Source organism: Podarcis erhardii (assembly GCF_964252035.2).
Source record: "Podarcis erhardii genome assembly, chromosome: 10".
Taxonomy (NCBI): Eukaryota; Metazoa; Chordata; class Lepidosauria; order Squamata; family Lacertidae; genus Podarcis; species Podarcis erhardii.
The window spans coordinates 30240084-30267291 of NC_138500.1; the positions used below are offsets into that span (position 1 = coordinate 30240084).

At 43.6% G+C, this 27208-nt stretch overlaps 1 protein-coding gene across 5 annotated transcripts in view; it reads right to left on the reverse strand.

Moving 5' to 3' along the window:
* Positions 1-1212: 1212 nt before the first annotated feature.
* CSNK1E (casein kinase 1 epsilon) overlaps positions 1213-27208 on the reverse strand; it is a 50926-nt gene continuing 24930 nt past the window's right edge. For 4 of the 5 annotated variants that reach the window (XM_081879395.1, XM_081879397.1, XM_081879396.1 and 1 more), the window contains exons 3-11: positions 19816-19926; positions 19546-19694; positions 18660-18888; positions 9298-9468; positions 7531-7679; positions 5824-6016; positions 5344-5483; positions 4072-4137; positions 1213-2391 (exon numbers count right to left, since the gene is read on the reverse strand). In XM_081879395.1, the coding sequence (XP_081735521.1) occupies positions 4105-4137; positions 5344-5483; positions 5824-6016; positions 7531-7679; positions 9298-9468; positions 18660-18888; positions 19546-19694; positions 19816-19926 (1175 nt within the window). In that variant the 3' untranslated portion in view covers positions 1213-2391; positions 4072-4104. The remainder of the gene's footprint in view (positions 2392-4071; positions 4138-5343; positions 5484-5823; positions 6017-7530; positions 7680-9297; positions 9469-18659; positions 18889-19545; positions 19695-19815; positions 19927-27208) is intronic. The other variant, XM_081879399.1, reaches the window with a different exon arrangement.

The following is a 27208-nucleotide window of genomic DNA, read 5'->3' on the forward strand; positions in this document are numbered from 1 at the left end:
AACTTACCTGTTGTCACTAATCTTTTTTTTTTTTAAAAAAAAACGTTGCTTACAATAATTGAATTTGTATGAAGTTAACCCAAGCTGAAAGCAAAAGGTTGTCGAAAATGCATCAACAAGAGATGATTCAATCTCAATACAAATGACATATTCTCAATAAATCTGCAATTGCCTGGCTAGTTTTGGTTTAAAAATGTGCATCCAGATTCAGCTGAAGAGTCTAGCAGCATTAGCTTAAAAATCACACGCTTACTATGGCTGAACCGAAATTACTAGTGCTCAATGACATTTTTGCTCTTTAACTTGTGACAATTATGCTATTTAAATTCTAATGGAGTTCACGGCTGCAGGCTTGGAAGTGTCGTTTTGAGTTTGTTGGTATTTGTGGTACTGGCTTGAACATCTGGAACTCTAAAAGAATAGAAAGTGAAGGGCCCCTGAACCAAATTGGAGATTTCTAGTTCTGCACACTATTCTTCCTTCAAGCCCAAAACGCAGGCAGCATTTCTTCAGGAGAATCACATTTCAGATGACTCTTCTGCTATCAGACCAATATCAATTATGAACCTGAAGGCCAGATCAGCTTTATTTTTAGGTGTACAAATGGTGTACATTCTCTTCCCTGCCAATCTTTTTCCTGGAACTTGGAAACAGAGCAGGAGGGAGGCTATATGTAAGATGAAACTTCCTGCCGACATGACATTATCACAGCCAGGTTGGAAGGGGAAGAGGAGAAGAAAGAAATAGGCAGATGCTTCCATCACTTTATCATTTTCTACTTTATTACTTCAAATTAACAACCACGATAAAGCTCAAAAAAGTCCAATATTTACACAGGAAAAAAGTACAAAATCCCCCCCAAAGTTCTTCAAGGTTTTTTGTTTTTGTTTTTTTTAAAAGTAATAAAAAGTTTTGTTTTTTTTACTTTAATTAAAAAAAGGAGAGAGAGAGAAAGGAAGAAAGACACAGTAAGCAGGGTAAATAAATTAGGGGGGGAAATAAAAAGAGCTGTGTGTTAAATAGAAAGAATAAAAAGAACCAAATATGCCAAGCCCCACCCCCACTTCCAATGGTTCCACACTGTCCAAAGTAAAAAATAAAATTAAGAAAGTGTGCCAAGCAAGAGGCTGCAGGGCACGGTAACGACTGCAGCGAAGCACATCCCAGGATGGATCGGTTTTCTTAAGGAAAGCCTAAAGTCTTTATTAAAAAAAAAAAAAATAGTAATGGGGGGGTGAATACAGAGGGTGGGAGACACCTTTCCGTGAGGAGAGGTTGTGTGTCTTGAGCTGGGGTTGTCCTTTGGGAAACTGGTGGTACACAAGGCTCAACCCCCTGAAGTAAAAGCAGGGACTCTCCCCCCACTGTTATTTTCACATACCTCTCCCCCTTTGTCCTCAACACCCTCCCCGGCTCCTGAGGAAGTACAAAATAATAATTAAAAAAATATAAACTAAACACACGCAAACAGTTTTGTTTCAATTTTTTTAAAAAAGAAGAGACGCCCACCCACCCCCCACTGCCTGCATATGAGGCAGGCAACAGTTCCACGTCCTTCACATTTGCTCCTGCCTTGTGCAGCACATGCCTCCACCCCATATGCACACCCTTCACACGCAACTGCCGCTGTGCCAGTACTCTTCGCCTCGTTGGTCTGCCCGCGGCATCTCCCAACATGCCCGCGAATGCACAGAGGGGCAGTGGTGTCCCCTAGGGAAAGAATGCCTGAATGCTTCTTCCACCATTGCTCCACCCCGGCCCCTGCCACCCACAAAGGCAGCGCCTGCTACAAACCGCAGTTCACATTTAAATGAATGTTAAAGCCAGCTTTTGACACCACTCTGGCCTGGAATTGTAAAAGTCTGCCGCAAACATCCTCCTCTGCCTTCTCCTCCGCCCCTGACCCTCCCCTCCCCAAAACCCCCCCACAATCCCAACGGAATTTAAAATTATGCTGGAAACAAATTTCATCTTACACGAACCGAACTTTTTAAAAATATGGAAGTCGGGGGTTTGATTTTTTGTGTTGTGTGGTGTTTTTTTTTCCTTTTTCCAATGATACAAACAGATAAAAAAAAAAGGGAACGAGAAGCTGGGGGTGGCTGGCCACAGCCTGCTGGCATGAAATGGGGCAAGGCCTATGGAGATGAAACTGCGCGACAGCAGCAGAGGTGTTTCGGCAAGGCTCCTCCTGCGTCTGTGACTTTGTCCAAGGCAAGTTGGGCTCGGGGACGCAGGCAACGATCTCAGAAAAGACATGGACGCCAGCATACAGCAGCTCCTCTCCTTGTTGCTGGCAGGGGGGGGGGGAATTGGTTTTTTTTTCTTTTTTTCTTTTTTTAAATTTGTTTTTGTTATTTTGTTTTTTAAAAGAAAAATACAGTGAAGACACTAGAAAAAGAAAAGGGGGAAAAAGAAGAGAGCATTGTTAAAAACGTTTCCCCCCATCCAACAGTGGAGACCCTACGACAAATCTTACTAATAACTACTACTAGTACTACACACAGCAGCAACTCTTGTGAAAATGTGTCAGCCGATTGTGCCACTGACCCTCTTTAGAAAGGACATTTGTGAAACAGTATACATGGTACTTCCTGTTCCTTCCCTCAGCTTCACAACGTACCTGCAACGTGGGCGTGCACTGCTTTATCCTGGAAGCAGCCCCAAAACTGAAAAGATGCTCGCTTTAGTTAATGCAGGAAGCATCCAACAAGGAGAGTTAGCCTCTTCCCACCTCCCAAAGAAAAGTCAAAATTCTACACAGCAAGAAAGGCGGGTTAAATCAGAAGGGTGTTGCGATTCCAGGGGCACACTCCACGACCCCTCTCCTTTGATCACAACACCATCAACACTCCTGCAGCTTTGAACAGGTTGGGGGCTGAACTTCTGCAATCGGCAGGCTGCTCCGCTCCAAAAGATGCTCCCGGCACAATTGAGAACCCTGATAGATCAGGGTTCTAGTTACAGGTAGGTAGCCGTGTTGGTCTGCCATAGTCAAAACAAAATAAAAAAAAAATTCCTTCCAGTAGCACCGTAGCAACCAACTAAGTTTGTTATTGGTATGAGCTTTTGTGTGCATGCACACTTCTTCAGATCAGGGTTCATAATCGCAGAGGGAGCCTACAGAAGCAGGGCAGGCTTCCTGATTCAGAAATTCAGCCCCTAAGATGTGGAGGGGAGTGATGGGAAAAGCTACAATGATGTAATTTTGGGGGGTGGGGAGGTGAGGCCAGGGAACATATCTGCACTCTCTCCCCACCACCCACACAATGGTAATTACACAGGGAAGAACACCCAAAGAGCGCTAGAGTGTTAGGACCAAGTCCAGTAAGCTACATAAAGGCCTGCTTTTAAAAACAGCAGTGGCTAATTCCTACATCAACATCTGCTTTTGGGAAGAGGACTCAAGTCACTGCTCTTCCCCCTTAATCTGCTGCCTTCCTTCACCCTCTGCAATAAAGGCAAGTAGCAACCTGCCTCATATTCCTTTCCAACCAAGTAAGGAAGTACAGAGCAAGCTGTTTTTGGAAAAGGCAGTCTAACCAAGTGATTTCAACCAAGGGGACAATAAAGCAAGCTATGGTGTGCTAAAGAATTGTGCACATTGCATCTTTCAAGAGTCTCATGTGAGAGAGACTCAAGGGTGAGGTCTACAACTGTTAGGTAGTAGCTCCTAGCAGTTGAGCTGGTAGAGTGAATGCATTCCTCAACAGTATCTTAATATATGCCGAGGGTTACATGTTTCCACAGCAATGAACTATACGGTTTGCTAACCGTGGCATGTTAGCCAAAGTTTAGCCATGCCCATTAATGTTCAAAAATGGCCTTGTGATACTGGGTGGGCCTGGAACATTTACCAACCAAGAGACACAGAGAGAATGAAGGTTTAGATCTCCGTGTCATAGGTTCTAAACAGCTGGAGCTGTTCAAACATCCCACTTGTTCACAGACTGTGCCATTTCTATAACCATGGGGCATTATGCTGGGGTTACATGCAGAAAGGAAGCATATCAACCCATGAAGATTCACTATCCATGTAGACAAAAGAGAAGGGGTTAGGCAGAGACTCACCTAAGCAAACACTGGTCCGGTGGAATCCTCTCTTCACTTCCCCAGGTGATCAAATGGCACACTTGTCTACAAACAAACAGAGAAGTGAGTAGGCTGCAGAAGAGGACTTTAGCAAGGGTGGGTAAAGAGATGTCATCCAAGTTCTTTCTCCCACCCTTGTCTCAACAAGACCCCACCCCCTCCTTCCAAGGAATACATTCAACAACCTACAAACACAGGATAATTTTCATCAAAGTACTGGTAGATGGCTTGCCACTGAATGCACTTCAACCTTATTTCCCAGTTGACTTCTTTTTCAGCAGATTCAAGAATCATTTAACTGATGATTAGTTAATAAAGCTATAACTAAATCCATAAAAAAGGAGGCAATGATGACTACTGATGGTTCCTAGATTCCAAGGAGACAGTGTCACACATACATAGCTGTCAACGTTTCCCTTTTTTTAAGGGAAATTCCCTTATTCCGAATAGGATTCCTCGCAAGAAAAGGGAAAAGTTGACAGCTATGATACATATCCTTTGGCTGATCCTGTTCCCAGCAGCCATGGGTGCTTTTCTACCAGTTCCAGCTAGTCCAAGGATTTTGTTCTTCTTTCCCTAGTTAAAATCATCCATATTGGTTGTTGACTTGAATAAATCACTGCAATGGGGCTGTGTCTTTGAAAAGAATCGGGAAGTTCAACTAGTATGGAACGCAAGAGTCTCCTATTGACATCAGCAGACAAGAATGCACACAGGCTGCACTGCAACACTGACTCCCAAGCATAATTCAATGAACTATTATTAATCTACAAAATACCCCATGGGTCTGAGCCATATGTATCTTGGCGGGAGAAAAGCAGATTAGCAGCCGTAATGTATTTTTGCTGTACATATTTGGTGGCTCGTGACTATTCTGATAGCACTTCACACAAGAATTCAGACTAAAGATTCTTTTTTTCACTTCAGCGTATGACAAGCCCTGCAACACAGCTAGCTTAGCTGTTCTGCTTCTCACGCTGGGCTGCCAGAATGTTTAAATTCTCAACAGCTGGAAGGTTGGTAATTTCTCCCCTTTCACACAAGGATGTAATTGCCATCGTTTTCAGAGGAGCGGGCCATTTTTAACGCAGTCCCACAAAGAAGCAGAATAAGGATTTGCGCCAACTGGGTAGCTACCAGATTAACATGACCTGGTGAGACTCTTAACTCTACTATTTTCTTAATTCTAGCCACAGCCCACAAGCAGATGGAAGCAGTTCTGGCCCCACTTGGCCGCTGGTAGGAACCCACCTGTGACGCTGAAATCCGTGACACCTCTTGCCGCCCTGTGAGGTCAGACGAGGAGATGTTTGCAGGGGCTCCTCGGTGTAACCTCATGCTGACCTTCCGCTCCCTGTCCACCCGTGAAATTGCCCTGGGGGACGTGTTTCCTGGCAAGGGGCAAATTACTAACTTGTAAAATTGATGCTTTTTGCAGAGCAATGTAAGAAAAAGAGGGGTGAGGAAGAGTCTGTTCCGCCTGGAGCTCAAACTCTAAATTTTGAACAGGATAAAGGCAGGGCGGAGACGGGGCAAGAGTCCCACAACCACCACTGCTGCCGCCGTTAGAGGGGGGGAGGAATGGGAAAGGCAAGAGCAAGCAGCAGTGAAGAAGGTGAGCAGCTGTAGTTACACATACGGAGGCTTTACTTTACTTAGGAACGAGCTCATGGCTGTGCAATTCATTGCTATGCAGAGAACAGGTTTGCATGTGACCTTCCCTCTACTCACCAGATTGCTGGATGCGGGAGGTGGGTGTGGAGGCCATGGGCTCGGCGACATTGCGGAGGCGGTTAGCTGTGGCTCCGGCAGGAGGTCCAGGGGGCAGTGCCCGCGTAGCGGAACCCCGGAGCTGCCCCATCCGCTCCTCTCGCTCGTGTTCTCGCCTCTCCCGATCCATGTCCTCAGGATTCCGGGCTGCTCCCTGGAATATCAAACACCCCAGAACGCATCCAGATTTTAGAAGCAGGTTAAAAAAAGGGGGGGTACAAATCACTTTATTCATATGCAAAATTAGCTGCACATGCAACGAGATAAGAGTTCAGGGGAGGGAGGGAAGGAAAACCGTCATGCTGAATCATACAGGACAGCTTCCATATGCTGGTTTATTTTGCTTTCTTTATTTCTTCTAACCATGACAGGGAGTGTGGGCGGGTGGACAGTGAACCCCCTTAGGCTCCTTCCTTGAATGTTCAGTTTTCCTTTTCTTTCTTTTTTTAAAAAGTGGAATGAGTCTCTACCCTTTTCACGCTGAAAAGAAGTAAAAGTTTAGGCAATGTTCTGCTGCTGCTGCTGCTGCTCCTCAGTAAATGGTAACCTGCCCTGCCTTCCAGTGTTCTGGACATAAGAGTGCAAAGGCGCTTAGATGAGAGACAAATGCTTGGAATTTATGCTGCAACCATAACTCATGGGGGGGGCAGTGGTGCGGCTCAGTGGAGTGACACAGCCAGCGCTGCATCCACAGACCTGATGATCATGCCAGGCAGGACAGAAGGTGGTGGTAAATGCCCGTTCGCTGTGCCAGCTCCCAGGCTGTTTGGGCAGATGCATGAGGTTGCTCCTCAGCAGAAGGGATTTCCTGCTGATGGGTGAAGCTTCCTTTGCAGGAGGCGGCCAGGCAAGGCCAAGCGCAGGTATACAACTGCCCCCTCCAACTTGCTAGATCAGGGGCTTGGTTGCTCTTATATTGTTATCTAATATCTAATCAACTTACATTTGAGGGCAGAGACTCATTTCACTTAAGAAAACAGAAAGCTGAACATTCAGGGAAGGGGAGCAAAAGGGTACACCACCCACCAGCCCACGCTCCCTCTCATGGTTAGCCAAAACTAAGAACACAACAACTAAATATTTAAGTTTTTCCATTAACTTACAGTGCCACCTCAGCATATCTTTAGGCCTCATCACAAAAATATTTGGCTATGGTCCAACAAGGAACAGTGCAGAACAAGAAGCCCCGTCGTGTGTCTTCTGAGATTGTGGTCACATCCTGATGATATGTTTAAAACACACGGCTTCCCCCAAAGAATCCTGGGAAATGTAGTTTATTAAAGGTACTGGGAATTGTAGCTTTGTGAGGGGCAAGCTACAGTTCCCAGGATTTGTTGAAAGAAGCTACGCAGTTTAAATATTATTTAAATGATTTGTGTGGGTGTGATCTTTATGCACTTGTTTCCAAGCTTATTTCTACAGCCATACAGGGTTTTGAACTTGCTTCTAATTTGAAAAACAAACAAACAGCAGTTGAGGTCAGGACACAGAACCCTGCTACTAAAAAGAATTAGTAGTATAATGTGTGAACACAAGAGTCCATCAATAAAAAAGAGACCCTCAAGCATGGCCATCCCTATTGTTCACCTCACTCGCCTCCACTTGCAGCTCACAAGCACACACAGACTCCAGGACACAACAAAAAGGCTCAGAACTGGAATTACTCACAAACTTGAGCATGTTCCAGTCGAACACGTAGTCATAGGAGAAACCCTGGCGGTGGAAGAGGTTGCGGAACAGCTGCCTCAAGTAAGAATAATCTGGTTTGTCATCGAACCGCAGCGAACGGCAGAAGTTGAGGTATGTTGAGAACTCAGCTGGGAGAAAAGCAGGGAGAGATTATTGGTTGCCATAAAGGACAGCAGTCCCCCCAATGAGGCACTGCTCTTCTCTTCTTTGCCTTCATAAAGTCTTCATGTTATAGAGGGGCCTTTTTGAAGGTGCCACTGCAGTTGTGGAATGCCTTCCCTTGAGACCCTCACCCGGCACTAAGTTGTCAACTTTTAGCACGAGGTGAAGCCTTTTTCGTTTCCTCCAGAAATTTCACCAGACTTAATATCTTTTAATGTATTTTATATCTTTAGATACATTATCTGCTGTTAATATTACTCTGTTATGGTTTGTTATTATGTTTCAGTTTTCCTGTTTGTCTTTCTATTTTATGTATGTTTTAATTTTTTCAGGATTTAAATAAACAATGATAAATTCTCCAACTTCAAAGAGCCAGAGGAGCATGAACATGTTATATGGTTGTGTTCATTTCATATTTTGGCTATTTCTCATACCAACTTTAGGCAGCAATGTTGGGAAAGGAAAACAAGCCTAGCTAGCAGTTAAGATTTTTGTTGTCTATCCTCTTGGGGTCATATTATGGACCCAAGAAAAGACCTTTTCAGCTGTGGTGCTTCTTCTGTCATCAAGCCTAAAGCCCACCTGGTGCAAAAACCCTTTTTATTTCGTCCATTTGCAGAGGTAGCTGGTACATGACTATTCCTACCCCTTCTTACTCCAGTTCATTCTCACAGAAAGCTGCCAAATACATGCCCCCAAATTTACCCCCCTTTCCCCAAAACCAGAGAGAAATAACCAACGGGCAGGCTTGCATGCCACCCCTTCCACTTTCCTCCCAGATTTTCAGTCCTTCCTCTCACAAATACAGGTCTGCCCATCGAGGCTCAGGACTTGTATATTGGGAGGGCATGCACCTCTGGTATTGATGCTGTACAGGGAGAGGCCATGCTTTAAGCAGGAAAGACAGACTGCTGTGCATCTGTTCATAGGCAGTGAAATTTGTCCATCACACTCTGCGACTTAACATACTTGAATACACACATTTAAGGCTTCCAATTCCCTCTATAAAGGGGATAGCATATGGACTTAATCCTGCTCTGTGTAAGCCCCAGAGGCCTATATTTGGAGACTCTGAAATGAGCTTGCCCAACATATACCCAGCGGACTGCTTCAGGTACAAGCAAGGCTTTAGGAACATAGGAAGCCTCCTCATACCAAGTCAGACCGCTAAGCCATCTAGTTCAGTAGAGTCTACACTGACTGGCAGCAGCTCTCCAAAGTTTCAGACAGCTCTCTCCTAATCTTAACTGGGGATTGAACCTGGGACCGTCTGTATGCAAAACTGATACTGTGCCACTCAGCTATGACCCTTCCCCAGGCTTGTCCCTTACCTCTTGAGGCAGCCCCTTTAGCTACAGTTTTTAGACTACTGGGGCAGAACTTGTTGAAAGACTCAGATTGTTCACCCAATATTTTGCAATCAGAGGAACAACGTTCACCTCGATCCTACATAGGTAGCAAGGTCACAGAGCACATGCAAAGATGGCAACTAGACAAATTTGAGTATGTTTATGGAGACACGAATCTCTGAGTGTAGGAGATGCAAGGGCACGTGCAACTTGTGCATGCAAAGGAAGAACTTACAAGGGTAGCCTTTGCAGAGCACCTCGATGGGCGTCGACATCTTCTTCTCACTGATGCGCTCATATTTCTGGCGCTTTGTAGCAGCCTTCAGGCCTTGCCAAGGCAGTGAGCCAAGGTTGAAGTACATCAGCACATAGCCCAAGCTCTCCAAGTCATCACGGCGACTTTGTTCTGGAAACAGATGCACACACATGCATGAAGCAGAGCTATTCCAGCAATAGCTTGCATTACGTCAGAAAAGTCAAGGTGATGATCTAGACAAGCTACAGAACAGAGAATTTGGCTTATCCTGCCAAGAAATGAAGATTTGTTTATATTTATATTTTAAAAAGCAGGCCCAGCGCTCATCCCCTCTGACAGAGTCCTGCAAGTATGTGGCAAGACTGAGATCCAGGCAGGGCTATGTGTTGCACAAAACCATGGAAGGGAAAAGAGGTACTGAAACTGGTACACAATTCATGATCTTTGGAGTTTCAGCTATCTTTCTTTCTTTCTTTCTTTCTTTCTTTCTTTCTTTCTTTCTTTTTGAAAAGTAGGCACTCAAGACTGCAAAGAAGAGATTCTGAGGAAACTGCTGTAGGCAAAGATTTCCTATAATCAAGGCTTCAATAGTTACCTTTCCCCATGACCAACAGAAGCCAAAGTTAATAACCCAAAGTAAATGTATAATCAGGCTTGTATTTAAGCACTTGCCTAGTAGCCATGGGTGACAAGGAATAGCATGCAGACAACGGATCAGGTTGGTGGTGCCCAGTAGAAAACAAACAGGCGGCCAGAGGAAGAAACCCATCTCCTCAACTCCCATCAAAGCAAGGCAACAGCCTGCTGGAGGAGGGGGACAGAGTCATCTCTCCTCTGCTAGCCCTTAGCAGGCCCATGTGTCTGTGTGTTTGTGGGGTGTGTGTGTGTGTGTGTAGAAGGCTTGTAACTTTTCTGGGCTTATTTACAAGGCTCTGTACTAACTGATGATACAAATCAATTCTAGATGCTTTTTAGAATTCAACCTCTCTTTTGTATATGATTTGTCCTTCCTCAGATGCTAAGAAGGATGGCACACCCACATTTAGCACTGGTTTCAGGGCGGGGGAAACTGTGTGTTATGTTAACGCATGTGGGTTTGGCCTGTCTTTTTGAAATAGCAGCCGCTGTCTAAATGCAAACTCCCTCCTGATGCAAATAGCAGCTTCAAGGAAGTGATTTTCATCAAGACCACAGTGTGTTGATAAAGGGATAACTTCTGTCTGCCTGCCCTATTTTTTATATAAATATAAATATAAATATAAATATAAATATAAATATAAATATAAATATAAATATAAATATAAATATAAATATAAATATAAATATAAATATAAATATAAATATAAATAGAGAGAGAGAAACACACATGACCAAAACGTATGTGGCACCAAGTGTCTATCCTTCTGCTTTTTCATGTTTCCTGCTCCCTAAAGTTTCAGCTGACCCTGCCTTTTTACCCTACCGTTGACAGAATAGCTGATAAATTATCAGATAGCACTAGTAATGTAAAAAACAAGAACAGAACAGAAACCGTTCATATTTCAGTGTGCAGCTGAGGAGAAGAAAAATAAAATCTAGTACAGAGGTAAGCACTCTTAAGCTCATTGATATCAAATGGGCTTAAGCATGCTTAACTGTGATGGACTGTGGCCCTGACCTTTATTACTTGGCCTCTAGCATGCATTTGGCCGAAATATCTTTCTACTGTGGCTGGATTTCTCTTCCCTGTATCTGTGCCATTTCCTTGTTTGGATCGTATCAGGAATGGGGGGGGGGGGAGGTTACTACAGAAGAAGCTCCGTCTCTGAAAGATTTGTCCATATAGAAAAGAGCTTCCTGTCCAAAAGATCTATTTAGTATACAGACTGAGCAATATTCATCACACTGTCAGTATGAAAAATGATACAGCATTCCCTTTTGCTGTTTTCTTATTGTACTAATTTCTCCAGCATTCCCTAATAACAACTCAGCTAGCTTATAAGGGTTCAAGGCAGGTTACAATGCATCTTGATCCAATTTTATCCTCAGCACCCGTGCTGCGGCTAAGTAGCAGCAACGACCCAAGTGAATTTTTAATCACTGAGAAAGGATTTCATTGTCTCAAACTGAAGTACTGTACAGCCATTCTGGTTCTAATCCACACATAGTCGCAAAGCTCACTGGGTGATTTTGGAACAGACACTCTATCAGCCAATCCTACCTCACAGGGTTACTGTGAGGACAAAATACACAGGGAGGGGAATTGTGTGCACTCCCCTGAGCTTTCTAGAAGAAAGGCAGGTTACAAATAAGTAAGTAATCAAAACCCAATATTCTAAAACAAACGCTACCATACAAAATGATATAAGCCGCCACAAATTAAACTACTAAAGTTTTACAGATACAGGGGGAAATACAGCAGGAGAAAAGCAGCTTGTAGCTTTTTCTTTTTTTAAAAAAACAGACCACACAAACCCCAGAGAAGTACCCATGTTTTGCATTTTACATCTTTTGGAACTCATTTGTGTTTCATATAAGGCAGGCATGTCTTCTCTATCACCCTTTCAGTACCCACCAAAGACCTTTCTCCCCAACTACTGGGTATTTTTAAAAATCCAATGTGTCTCCCTATTGGACTTGAAACTTGTTCTTATATTTGTTTTTATTGCTGAAGTGCTTTGGGATGCTTCATGAGAAGCAATTCACAAATGAAATGAACAAGCTAACAAACAAGTTTATCACTGTTAGCTGCCTTAAGCACTATTTTGGTGGAGAGGCAGAATAAAAAAATTATAAACAAAGAAGTGAAAAAGTTGTTAGGTGCAAAGGGAACAGAAATGTGAATCTTGAAAAGTGGGGTTGCCCCAGTCATATATAAAGCAGAAGTATGTTTGTGTGTTTCTACCTATCTATATGCATATATATCTTCTATGCACCTTCTAACATAACATAATGTTACCTGGTCAGTTTATTCACTGACTCTCACTCTGTGTGTGTTTGTACATAATATAAAGAAAAATGCAACGAACATTTAAACCATACCCCAAGAGGTAAACACAGATAGTCCAGGTTTCATAAGACTTTTTTAAAGGGCTTGGGTGAACACAAAGGCCTTTACTTGGTGCAAAAGGAGACCAGCAGGATAGTGCCTGGGAATGTTGTCCCCTTGCCAGGATGCTACTCCCCCCAAAAAGGTCCTTCTTCATTTGGCAGGGGCACCCTGAGCCTGTGCCTGCCACAGCCTCTCCCCCACTCACCCCAGCACTTTTCTTCCAGCTGAGCTCACAACTAGCACCAGAGCTCTCCTCAGAGAAAAGCAACAGACTTCAGGGAGGTGCCTCAAGGGGAAGTTTCAGCACCTGCGCACCCTTTGGGCTCCTGGGTGGAGACTTTGTGTTATCCTGTATTCTAAACACAAGCTTGCCTCCTTTGGTTTGTTTTTGCTACAGCAGAGGACCAAAGTCCTGAGGCACATTAAAGGAGGCTAATAAATCTGTTGTGGCACAACTCAAGTCATACAGCTCCTTCAGCTGAACAGACGCGTTCAACTGTCTGTGGAATCCTCTCTGTGAGAACAATGTTAAATTAACACATTAACAGGGAGGAGCAGGGTTTTGTTTTTGTTTTTAATGTAACTTCTGAAAAGTTTTATGTTTATTCACATTGACTTGGCCTCAGACACTGTAGGTGGTTTCACCATGGCAGCAGAAAAACCGTGAGAAGCAGGTGTGCATCTACTTTTTCACTGCTTCCCGCAGCACCAGAAGCTATTTTGAATCATAAATCAGAATGGAGCTTCGGAGTGCTTGGGGCCCAGGTTCATGATTAACCATTTTGCCACTTGGGGCATTAACAGGAAGTGCCGCCCTGCCCTGCCACAGCCACCTGTGCCACCCACACCCCACTGGAGAAGCACCGGCAGCATCAGGCAACATCACGCCAATTTGGGGCTTGATCCTGCCTGCTGCTAACTGGCATTAAAAATCAGAGAAATCAGTAAATTTTTATTCCCTGACCTGGAGTATGTGGATAATGCTTTACACTTTGGCATGAAAACAACTATAGATGCTAGAAGGCAGGATCAGCAGGAAGGCTCTGGGGCCCAGCTGGAGCAAGGAGAGGGGAGGAATCACCATTCGGATATTTATGCCCTTCTACTCCAGCTATTTAGACAAAGTCTGCTACAGGCCATCTCCCTGGGCACTTCTGGGTGTCTGTTTCATATATCTCGAGATATAAAGGGTGCAGGATATGCTGGAAGACATATTTTGAGCATGTGAATGTTGACTGGAATGCCCGACTCCATGCTGACTAGAGAGCTGCCTTTTCCAAATTGTTCCTTCTAGTACTATTTCCTGCTAGGTCCAGGTGAAGCGCTCGACTCAGTGTTTGAATAGATACACACCCAGCATGTCCTCTGGACACTGTAATCACTGCACTGCACATTCAAATTTAGAATACTGTAGCCAAATTAAGTTCAACAGAATGCATTTCCCCCCCCCCCTTCCTAAAAAATCAAACACAAGTATACTACAGAATTAAAAATGTACTAGGTTCATTCATTAAAATCGCTGCTAAATCTGGGCAGCCAAAATGAAGTCAACCAGCCACATTTGCCAATTCAGAAGGTGGTATTTTTAAAGCACAGAATTCTAGACTCTGAATAATGGCAAACTTGTCAAAAGTCCATTTAAAAGCTTTGCCGGCTCCAATTATAGCTCCTGCCTAGACTCCTCACAAGACTTCAGACAATCCACTAGGCCTTGCGTACAACAAGTGCCTGAAGCCCATTTTATTTACGAGGTTTCAGTAGTGCAGAGTTTATGTTAACACGGAGGGTCAGCCTGGGGGCGCGACTGTCCAGACCCAGACCGCCAGCAATCTATGACTGGCATGCTGCATTTGGTCCAGGGGCTTCCAAGTTGGTAGGCCTGCCTCAAAATAGATCACAGTACATAGTACTGCACATAATATTGTGTCATAAGCTAACATGAGATTCTGGTCACTAAACGTGTTTTTCTTTAAATGAAGAACTCTGACTGTAATTGTGCATTTAAAGTAAAACACAATTCCTGCTTAGTAAAGTGGCAATAGTGAAGGTGTTTTACACCCTGCCTTTCAGTACCACAATATCCAAACATAAAAGATAATAAAAAATAAAAGATACATTTCCAAAATCTGCATTCTCAATGTAGCTTACAGATTTACAGCTTCCCGAGTTTGGTTTCCCCCACCACAGATTTTTTTTTTTAATTTAGAGCTTCTGATTACTTAGCCTTGCAAGAAGGCTAAGTCACACTAAGTCACTTAGACAAGCCACTCATTTAAATGAAAAACAAAAAAGCAGAATTTCCAGCAGGTTACTATTTAAGGTTGAAATATCTAGATCAGTCAGGTTTATACAGTATGCCTTTCTAAGAGGAATGTCAAAACATTCATTACAATAAGCAAGTCAGACTGCTGAGTCTTAAGGTCCCTCCAATCAACATGCAAACACACACTTTAGCTGCTTATTTGCCAAGTCCAAAAGATCCATTCATGCAAACAGCAGCTGGGACTGATTTATGCATGGCTACTACATACACAGTCTAGCAGTTAGCCTTGCTGAAAGAACCTTGACTAAGGAACCCCTCAGCCATGAAAAAATTCTTACACGAAAAACACCACGCAGGAAGATGTACACAACCTGCATGACAATTGTAAACTTTTTAATCTTGCTGCATGTACACATGGCCTGCACAATAGGCGCAGATAAAGACCAACACACATTTTATCAATCCAGGCAACTTAAAACAGGCAAATCTTGCTTTGCACTAACCATAATTTTGTGGGTGCCCTTCATCCGCAGATCTCAGGGCAGTTCACAACTATGGTTCGGGCTGCTTATCTGATTTCATTTTCTGTCTATTCCACATCCCCATTTGCAGGCATAATGACCTCTGGAGGCAGATCAGAGACCTTAACTATGGTTGGCCAAGGGGGACACGGCATGCCGAAAAACAGCATGAGCCACAATTTCAAACCACGGTTTCAGATTCTAGTTTGCTGACTGATCACAAACCGTGGTCTGTCAGCTCTTTTCATAAACTACCACAGACCACAACTCAAGATTACTATTTGTATTCTGCTTTTCTACAGAAGGTACCCAAAATGGTTTACAATGAGAAGGAAAAATTCCAGTGTGCAAAGCACAGAGCATCTACACAATAAATAAGAGACAAATATATGCAAATAGCAACCATATTCTCCCAATACCCCCAATGATTTTTACAAGCATATACAGCATCCCAAACAATACTAATCTACCAACTGGTCTCTCAAATTCATGCAACTAATTGGATGACTAATTTATTAGGAAAGTTCTTTATCATATTCCTGTTTGAATCAGTAATAAGCACTAGTCCTCACAATATAGTTGTGTAAGACTTGCCATACCATTTTAAAAATAATAATTTGCTTTTTGTTTCATACTGTAAAGGTAAAGGGACCCCTGACCGGTCCAGTCATGACCGACCCTGGGGTTGTGGCGCTCGTTTTATTGGCCAAGGGAGCCGGCGTACAGCTTCCGGGTCATGTGTTTCATACTGTACTGCTATCTAAAAAAAGACCAAGCTGTCTGAAATATCAGCCTTTACAGAGCATGTACACTGCGGTAGCCAACATGGTGCCCTTCAGATGTTGCTAGACTACAACTCCCATCAGCCCCAGCCAGTATAGCCAACAGTCAGTGATGATGCAAGTTAAAGTCTTGCAACATATGAGGGCACCATGTTGGCTACCGCTGATGAAGCTCATCACTGCAAGATTCTTACAGATGCATCTTTATCAAAAGAACACAGCAACCAACCAAATGGCATGAAGACAATTGGCCATGATGACAAAAGCAAATACCTAGTCATGAGATTCCACATTTTAAGAGTCTCCATGAGCTAGAATTTCATACAAGAAGCCAAAACTAATATTTCTCTTAAGGGACCAGGGATGGGGATAATAATACTATTTTAAAGCTCTACTCCTGGGAACCCCATTGTTCCCTAGGAGCTTATTAGGATTATTTAAAGCTGAAGAATGGATTGTCCCCCATTACCAGTGGACACTGGTACTAGACACATTCTGTCCAGAATTGGGTCAGTTTTGCTCAGCTGGTAAATATGTTAACAAACACTATAAACAACAACAACCACTTATTCAAGGAAGAAACAGTGAAGCCCACTCCCCACACTTCCAATCACCCAAAAACAGACCCAACTAAGGGAAATGCAAGTAAATGTCTCTCAAAACACAAAGCATGTGAAACATTTCCCTCTTGTTGATCTCAATGTGATGCAGAACATATTTACAGTACTGGGATCCTCCAATCTTCCACTCAGCAACACTACTGCTTTGTTGTTTTTAACACAATGGGGAGGAAGATATTTTGCAGGTCAATGGATTTCCTGCAGCTATAAAAAAATATTTGCATGCCTAAAAATTATTTGCACGTTCCAAGTTCCGGGGGGGGGGGGGGGACGGGACAACAGCAGGTCTTGAGGCATGTGGTATAAGCTATCTCTCTCTCTCTCTCTTTTAGCAAGGCAGCAAAAGGAAGTCATCATGGCAGATAAATTTTAAGACTGTTTAACATTTGACATTTAATCATGCACTGACCTGGTCACTGGCCAATTGTCCAGAAGCTTAAGCTGCCAAAGGGCCCAAAAAACATGTTCTACTGTTACTTCAGTTCTGCTATGCATTCCGTTCATCTTCAGCAGCACAATTAAAGGCTAGCAGAGGATGGGAATTTCTCACAACAACTTGCCTTTCTGAGTCACGCTACAGATCCAATGTCCAGCAGGATGCCCCTTGTAAGCTTCCAAGCAGAGCATGATGTTAACAGTTATACCTTGTTGGTAGGAAATACCATTTTTAGCTTTCATAGCCGATTGCCATTCAAAGACTCCACACGTTTGTCTAATCCTCCCCCCCCCCCAAAAAAAAAGCCATCTGAGCAATCAATCCAAAGTTAATTATGCATTGCATGAAGATAATTAACCTTAGGTGGATTTTTAGCAACCTGAAGGACCTGAAATATATAAATTATCAGTACTCTGAAAGATATAAATTATCAGATTCTCTTGAAATGATTCATGATTTTATATCCTCCCGTGTCCCCTTAGCCATCCTTTCTCCCTAAACCAAAGGTGAAAAAGTTCTCCAATCCTCCAAGTCCCTGGTCATTTCAGTTGTGCTCTCCTTAAGCCTTCCCCAGCTCTCTTAATTCCATTTTTGAGACAGGGTAACCAGCATAGAACAAAATGTTCTGCCTAACCATTGGACACTGTGACTAAGTTCATAGGATGGGCTGCAAACTGTGATTAATGAGCAGAATCAACTAAAACTTAAGAGATAAAACATTTTCCCTGAATAACTGGGTGTGGCTAGTAAGACCTCTAGAACTCTTGAAGGACCAGCCTACATAGAGTACACAGATCTGCTAGTACATTTCCCCTGTGCCATTTTTGGGGGGAGGGGGAGGGGGGGAGAAAAATGACATTCTTTCCCTGGCTCTATCCAAACACAGGAAGGCATTCAAAATAGTTATTTGGCATTTCAGAAAAGACTGCCTCACATGGCGTATCAAAAAAGCGCATTAGAATTCTTTTCACTGTGTAAAATTTGAGTAATCAATTCCTTGAAATGCTGAATGGTTTACACCATTTGAAGTTTCAAACACAGACCTCATACTGGATACTAATGCCACGGGCTTCCATTGCTAAGTGTTATTAGTTATTAGGTTGCCAGTAGCATCACCAAGGAGTCTGCAAGGAGCAAAGTAAGAGAATGCCCTCGGCCTGCTGTACAAAAAAAGGTGGCCTCATGTGTCTGGCGCAGGGGTTGGCAAGGATTACCTCGCCTGGGCCGGTTCACTCCAGCGGAGATCCCCCCCGTGGGCCCGTGATTTCTGGCATCTGTGCAGATGTGATTTCCGGTGGTGTGGAAGCGAGTCCCTGCGCTGTGCTGGTTTAGAGCAGTGCGCGGAGACTCGCCAAGCGGGCAGCTTGGTTTGGGGGCAGCTCATGGGCCGGTTAAATAACCCCTGGGTCTAGGCCATGTCAGAACTTTGAAAAAGCACACAATTGCAGACCAAGAAAGCTCAGCTTAGTGTTGAGTGGTACCCTGCAGTTATTACACAAGTTTGCAAAATTATAACCACTATGAAATGGACTACTGTTTAACGTAAAGGTGGAGACCATGTGGATTCAAGGTTCTCATTATCCCTGCCCGCTGGCTACGCAGGCTGATGGGAGCCCAGCAACATATAGAAGGCCACAACAACATTTCTCCACCTAACGATGCTCTCCATAGTAACAAGACAAGCTTACCAATTCCAAGGTGAGTATTTATAGAGGCATAGCGGGCTGTGCCAGTCAGGTTTTTGTTTTCCCGATAGGGGATGTGTTGGTGAGTGCGGGCATCACGGTACTTCTTGGCCAGGCCGAAGTCAATGATGTACACAAGGTTGCCCTTTTTGCCGAGCCCCATAAGAAAGTTATCTGGCTTCACATCTCGGTGGATGAAATTCTTGGAATGAATGTATTCGATACGGCTGATCTGAAAATGGGTTGGGAAATGGTGCCAGGAAGGAGAATATACACAGAAATTTGTGAAACCAAGGCCACTAATAGCACTGCAGGCTATACAGCAAACCGCATACACACAAGAGGGTTAACCTGAAGTCTCCTCTAACTTGCAATGTTATCTCAAAGAGAAATCAAGGAACCTCAAGCTTTCTTTTAATTCCAACTTTCTGTCCTTCGGTAGCAGGAAAGTGAAAACGTGGCCCTAATCACAGGACCTCTGGAGCTTAATAAGTTTTCAAAAGGAACATTTCAAATGCATTTACTTGGGAGCCAGAAGCAGGATTTTCTTGCTGCTGCCGCCGCCAAAGAGGGTGTGGAAACATGGTACTCAGAGCACCCAGGTCTAAGTGCATCACAAACTACCAACTCTAGCAACACACACCCCCATTGCCCTCAGCATCTTCTAGCACTGGCCAATAGCATATGCGCTACACATGCCCCATCTCTCCTACATGAGGATTTATGTTTCTCCAGCTCTTGCAGAACAAGACACCCTTTGTGCACATTTTATCCATTCCCCACTCAAGCGTAATAATTTAGGATAATTAAATCTTGAACTACTGCTACAAAGAAGGGAACTGAGAAGAAAGGCACACGTGAGCATAAAGAACAGATTATAAGAACTCACCATCTGATCTGCCAAGAGCAGAACAGTCTTGAGGCTGAACTTGCGAGAGCAGAAGTTGAAGAGGTCCTCCAGGCTGGGTCCCAGAAGTTCCATCACCATCACATTATAGTCGCCCTCTGCTCCACACCACTTAATGGAAGGGATGCCCACTAAGAGGGAAGAGAAACACACACAGCCCTTATGAGAAACCAAGAAGCAGGCACCAAGGTTTAATATCCAAACCCCACTGTACCTCACAGCAACTCGTATTTCATTATTCGCTGAATTTACCTCCTCCCTGCATCATCTTGTAGAATTTGCTTTCGATGTGGAGCTGCGGGTGCTTGGTTTTCACACATTCCAACTTAATGGCTACCTCTTCCCCAGTGGCAATATTGGCACCTGCATGAAAACAAAGAGGGGGGATGACTATTTATTTAGTACATTTCTATCTCATCCATCCTGGGGAAACAGCGCCAAATGGGCGGGGTATAAATATCATCACCATCATCATTATCATCCAAGGAGCTAAGGGAGTTCTTTCCCCTCCCCTGTTTTATGCACACAACAGCCCTGTGAGGTAGATTGGGTGGGTACTATATGACTGGCCCAAGCTATGGCTGGCAAGCGATTTGAACTCCATGTCTCCTTGGTCCTATTGAACACTTCTTAATCTCACTCCACACTGGAACTCCATTGCACATGACCTGGGTGAAAACGCTTATATTATTCACAAAATAAAGGTTATGGTGCTAACCTTTTTAATATTGGGAAGCAGATCCACCTTAAGAATTTGAGGCAAATCTTGTTTTATAATTAGTCAAGCTAGGATGAGATTAAGACTCTCAAGCCAAAGCAAGCATTTGATTAAAAAAAACACATTCAAAACCTCAGGTGATGAAGAACTACTCACCGGATGGAGCCTTCTGAATGTGAAAAGTATAAACAAACAGTTGGCTTTTATTAGCTAAATGTTTGCACTTTTCAGCCTCAAATGGCATGGAAAGCACAGAGGCTGTTTGATGCTGTGAAGGTTTTAGCACATTCATCATAAGCCATGTATCAGCTGCAATAAATATACCACAGGCATAAGAAACATTTAAAGTGTTGGGATACCATCCATGTAAAGAAGCCATTCCTAAAAGGATGCATCAGAGGCCACAGGCAGAGATCTGAATACATGTAAGTGGCTCACTAGTTTGCCCACAATTACTAAAAAAAAACACAGCCCATGGTGCTAAATTTGGTCAAGCAGATAATGCATGAACCTAAATAAATAACTAGGTTACAATCTCAATTTAGCCAGGAATTCTTAGGTCGGCACTGGGCAGGGAAATTATCTAACCCTAGCTACACAGGGTAAAAAAACCTGGAACTTCACACACTGCATTTTATAAGTGTGAAAGAGACACATTCATCATGCCGGGACACTTCTCAGGAAGATGCAACTGGTTGCACACCTTACTGCTGAGTGTCTTATTGAGGGCAAACCTACACTCCCTGTCGTGCAATGTGCAAAATGGCCTTCAGGGATGAGAGCACACACCAAAAAGTGTTTTCACATCAGGAGTGTGGATCAGCATGGGCAGCAATAAGGGCCGAGGACAACATACATAAAAGAGGGAGCCAGCAACATCATGGATCAATGACTGACAAGACTGCAGACACACCATGCTGATGTACCCCAGAAATGTATGGAACACCCCCATTTTTTCCCACTGGCAGCAAAAGCACAGTAGCTTTGCAAGCACTGTAAACACCAGAATTCTCCTAGCACTGAGGTATCCTTCTGGCGGAGTAGCTCTTGTTCACACACCTTGTATCCTAGAACTCTTGCCACTGCCATCAAAACAATGTGCATATTATTATTTCTGCAGTGAAACCATTTACAAGTAAGCAAGCAATCATCTGGCTTCTTTTTGTTAAGTCCCACAATCATTTCCACCTGCTCCCTTTCTTCAGGTGCCCTCCTCTTCAACGAAGCATGCAATTATACTTTTGGAAATATTTTTTAAAATCCCATTTGGTTTATCAATTAACTCATACACTCTGAATGAAGAAAAAAGATTCACTAGCAAATTAAACCACACAGGGACTACGACACACAGGGTACCATTATATTTCTCATTTAATTAAATGTTGACACGGGTGGAGCTAAATTTAGCTGCCACCAAAACAAGAAATTGCTTAAGTGCTGCACACAACCCTATTTTCTTTTTTAAATAAATCATTTCTGTTTTGTTCTTTTGGTTGTGAGAGAAGAGGGTGGAGCATGCCATTTCCCCCCCTTATGGGAACAGAGAGGTTCCACCAGCCAAAAATTACAACAGCAAGATTTGCACTCAGCCTGCCTGCAACGATTACGCCACAATCTCCTTCCCAATCTCAGACTTGTCAAATATGTCGTTAAGAGATGGCTTTTATTTCAGGACACTCCAATTGTGTAGGTCAGAAGCTAACAAAAACGAGAGAGTGTGTGTTGTTAGGCCTCATTGTATGAGGCTCCACAGCATACCTGACTACAGTAGCCTCATATCCTTGGGGAAGTTTTGCTACCCCATTCCAAGTCCACCCATGTCTCTCTGTGTCCTGTCACCTCCCAATCACATGTAGGCATTCTGGGCAGTGTTAATTCACAAATTAGGCAAGCAAGTGGCTGTCTCCCCTGTTCAAGAGAGACCTTGGGCCACTAGTATCTAACCCTATCAACTCAAGTATTTGCTTCAACACCCTCAGGCCATCAACTCCTCCAAAAGCCACTTCCATCTTACTCTCACATAGCCCTCTCAGAGCACATCAACGTTTTTCATCCTCATTATTCCTAATCTGCTCAGCAGCCTACCCAAGTCTTAACCAAATCCAAGGGTGTGCTAAAATACCTGCTTCCATGCAAACATTCCCACAGCCTTCAATCTGCTGCTGTGGCCCTAATTTGGATAGGTGGCTAAACTGTCATCTATAAAGAACAGAACCTTACCAGTGGTCGTGTCTTCCCAATGAGGTCTACCAGACTCACTCTGACCAGGCCTTGAGGGGGCTAATCCAGACCTCAATTTTTCTTAAGAAGGCTTTTTATTCTTTTAGTTTTTAAGCACTGCTACAGAGGCACATTTTTAATCAACTGGTTGGATGGCAGGTTTTAGAATAAAGGTAACATTCAATCCTCTACACTTCTGGTGGAATTTGCAGATCTAGATGCTCTAAACACAAAGCTTTTTATTTTCTATTTCTTTCTCCCTCCAACTCTCAAAAAAATTTTTTTTTGTAATTCATCTCCCATCACTTCTTCTGCCTTTCACATTTTAATTTCACCCTATTCCTTCTCCCTGCTCTTTTTACATCCACTTTTCCCTCCTACAACAGCTTTCCTCTCTTATCCCCTGCCTCTCAATGCACTGTTTATTTTATTTAAAAAAATAATAAATATTAACCGTACCTCTTTCAAAATTCCTTCACTGGCTTTCCTAGCCCTTTTCCCTCCAGAGGCTTTTTTCCCCTCTCCCTGCCTACCCATCCTTTTCACCTACTTCCTTTCCCCACCCTGGCCTGACCACTCGGACTGTTGCCCAGTTCCTGTCTTGCCTCCTCTCCAACTCTGAAGGCTACAGCCTCTCTTGCCTTGATCTCTAACCAATTCTCCTGGCTCTCAGGCGCTCCTAGGCAGTGCTCCTGTAAGGAGCCAGGTGCAGCTGAGGGCCAGAACTGAGGCTTACTTGAATCTGGGCCGAGACTCTCTGCTGCTCTAAAAATAGTTGTTCCAGTGATTTCCCGTGTAACTCCTTACCATTTCCCATCAACAAAATGCAAAATTTGCCCGGGTGGCAGACCTCCTTTTTTTCTTGGTGCCATTTATTTTCAGTTTATATACTAAATTGTGTCCAACTATTTAACAATTAAATGTTAGGACCGTGCTAAATTTGCATTCCCAAAAGTTTGAGGCAAAAGCAGAGCTTTTAGAAGGTGAAAAACATTTTATGAACATTCAGAGGTGGAATTCTAACCCAATAAAGTGGCAAACCCCAGCCAACACATACATCCCGTTGTCTTTCCTTGTGGGCAATCCCTGAGCATAAGGCATCCAAGCTAAGAAATAATGGATGGTATTAAACAAGACTGTACTCAAGAGCAGACCCACTGAAATTAATAAAGTCCATTAATTTAAATGGGTCTAATCTGAGTAAAGCTTAGTCGAATGCTGCCCAAATCAAGCATACATATGACAAAACATCTATAGCATTTTGGAAGCTGTTGCAGTAATGGTGTGTGCATATAATCTTTTGATTACAATAAATTGATGAAAGTTAATTCTCTAAGTATTTCAGCTTCCCCCTCCCCTTAAACAAAAGGTTAAACACAAAGACCCTAAGACCAGGACATCCTTTTGGCATGTACAGTGGTACCTCGGGTAACAAACACCCCAGGTTACAAACACCTTGGGTTACAGACTCCGCTAACATGGAAGTAGTACCTCGGGTTAAGAACTTTACCTCAGGATGAGAACAGAAATCGCATGCTGGGGGTGGCGCAGCAGCAGCGGGAGGCACCATTAGCTAAAGTGGTACCTCAGGTTAAGAACGGTTTCAGGTTAAGAACGGACCTCTGGAATGAATTAAGTTCGTAACCAGAGGTACCACTGTACCAAGACCCCTCACAATCTACTTATTTGGGTGGAGGGAGCCCACCCCATAACGTAACAGGCAGGTTGGGCCTACCTAAGTCCCTGACTGAAATGCATGTATATAGTATCTTTCTTGGTACTGTTGGCAACGATTAACAGCTCTCAATTTATTCCTCTGCTGTGGTGCCACTGCAGCTGGGTGGGGTAGAGGGCTCTGCTTTCTTCTGAGTGATCCCAACCAGTTAGGAATCATGTGGGGAACATAACATCATGAGGCTATGTACCCATGTTTTGGCTCTGTGACATTGAGGGCAAAGGATAGTCAATGCTTTGCGCCCTCAGCACAGGGAGGGAACATGCCAGTTGTCATGGCAACTGCACTATACTAGTAAGGCAGAGCATTGCCCCAGTTGCTTTGGAAACAGGGATGCTTCCCACCTCGCCACACTGTGCTGTAGTGATTTCACTGCAGCATGATGCAGAATATCATCCCATTCATTTTGGCAACAGGCTCGTCATGCTCGTCAGGGAGAGCAAACAGAGAGAAGGTCCCAATGAAAGAGATTCCAAAAGGAATTGATTTGTTACCTTGTGCAAAACTAGCTCAGTTTCAGTTCATCTGTATTTAAACAAGCAAGATTCATAATTAAAATTAGCACAGGTCATGCAAAATTGTAATGAAGAAGCAGATTTCTCTAGGACAGGCTTCCTCAACCTCAGCCCTCCAGATGTTTTGAGACTACAAGTCCCAGCATCCCTGACCACTGGTCCTGCCAGCTAGGGATCATGGGAGTTGTAGACCAAAAACATCTGGAGGGCTGAGGGTGAGGAATCCTGCTCTAGGATGTGTTATTCAGAAGTCATGGGGATGCGTTCCAGCATTCTTGGAACCTCAGTATCTGCATTGTTTTAAACGTGTTTTATGTTTTAATGGTGTATGCTGTCCTGACATTGTATGATATAGTAGTATAGAAACACTTTTGTAAGATATAAACAAACATCTAACCCTGATTTACAGAGAAGCTAGGGAAGCAAGAGGAAGTGAGACTCTGGAATATGCTTTTTATGGCCAGGAAACCATTTTCACTCTGCAGTTTCCACTTTCAGTTCTCCTACCTACCACTTATAAAAATTATAATTAAATCACGTTTCTTCTCCCCTTCTGGTCCTGCTTTATTCTGTAATCAGTATTGGTTTACCTAGCTCAAGCGGTTTGGTGCCAGTTAAGCTGTTAGCCTGTCTGTGAATGCTGAGGACAGTGTTATGTCAAAGAAATCAGTTACTGCAAGATCAGAAGCACCACTTATTTTGCTTATAACAAGCTTACACAATTAGGGCTTCCGGGGTTGCAAAATCTTAACTTTATAGTCTTGCCACAAATGTGTCAGGCTTGTTACACTTAGCAACACTCAGCGACTAAAGAATGCCTATACAAAAGAAGTAGCATTCTAGAAGTTGGATATATTATGCATGTTTTGCATATCTTATTCTGCCCCAAATAAGGCAAGTGAAAGGGGAAGAAGTTCTACAGAGGTCTGAAACTTAGGCTCTCAGCCATAGGAAATTATGCACACAGAGCTTCCTAGACCCCTCTGGTGTCCTATAGCTTTTTTAAAACAAAAACAAAAACAAAACCACTCTTAGAATACTGGAATTTGCTCCATTTCCAAATCCCATGTTGGACATAGTCAAAACAAAATAAAAAAATTCCTTCCAGTAGCACCTTAATTCCTTCCAGTAGCATGTTGGACATAGTCACTGAGAATGCACAGCTCTGACTATTACAATCAAAAGTTACATTTAGATATTGCCAAAGCAAGAGGTTGTGTGACACCTTGAAGACTATACAGTGGTACCTCGGGTTAAGTATTTAATTCGTTCCGGAGGTCCGTACTTAACCTGAAACTGTTCTTAACCTGAAGCACCACTTTAGCTAATGGGGCCTCCTGCTGCTGCTGCGCCGCCGGAGCACGATTTCTGTTCTCATCCTGAAGCAAAGTTCTTAACCTGAAGCACTATTTCTGGATTAGCGGAGTCTGTAACCTGAAGCATATGTAACCCGAGGTACCACTATAACAGGTTTTATGGATTAGCGTCCACTTTAGATGCATGAAGTGTTATCAACAGTCAGCAGAGATAATTACACACAATCAATCAATTCTGGTGGGGTGGCCTGGAGCACTTTTTTTGGTAAAAGATCATTAAATGAGTTTCAGATCCTGCAGCCTGAGGACTTGGGAGAAGGTACATGGTCAGGTTTGTGCAACTACTTGCATTTTGGACCCTTGTCCCTTTTAGCTTACAAAACCTGACTGGGAGGGGGCAGCTGGCTGAGCCAGGAAGGTACCGTATTTTTGGCTCTATAAGACTCACTTTTTCCCTCCTAAAAAGTAAGGGGAAATGTGTGTGCGTCTTATGGAGTGAATGCAGGCTGCACAGCTATCCCAGAAGCCAGAACGGCAAGACGGATTGCTGCTTTCACTGCACAGCGATCCCTCTTGCTATTCTGGCTTTTGAGATTCAGAATATTTTTTTTCTTGTTTTCCTCCTTCAAAAACTAGGTGCGTCTTGTGGTCTGGTGCGTCTTATAGAGCGAAAAGGTAATTAATGCCTGGGCCACCTGAAGAAGGTGGTGGTGGACTACTCCTAAAGAAACCCCTGGGTTCAGAAGTTCAAAATAGTTTCAGAACAGCTGCAGAGGTTCCTTTCTGGGAAAGTTCCTCAAGAGAATGGTTGCCAAGCAGATCCAGGCACTCTTTGTAGAAGACTAATTTTCTACATCCATTTCAATCAGGATTCAGGCCCAGTATGGGCACAGAAATCGTCTCGTCGCTCTGGATTATGACCTGTGTCGAGGGGGAGTGGAAACAGAGGAGTGTGACCCTTTTGATGCTCTAGTCTCTCAGCGGCTTTCAATACCATCAACTATGGTATCCTTCTGGGATGACTTGCTGGGCTGGAGGCACAATGCTGCAGTGCCTCCACTCCTACTTGGATAGTTGGCTCCAGGTGGTGGTGCTTGGAGGATACAGCACGCCCCTGTGGGTTCTCCAGTGAGGGGTCCAA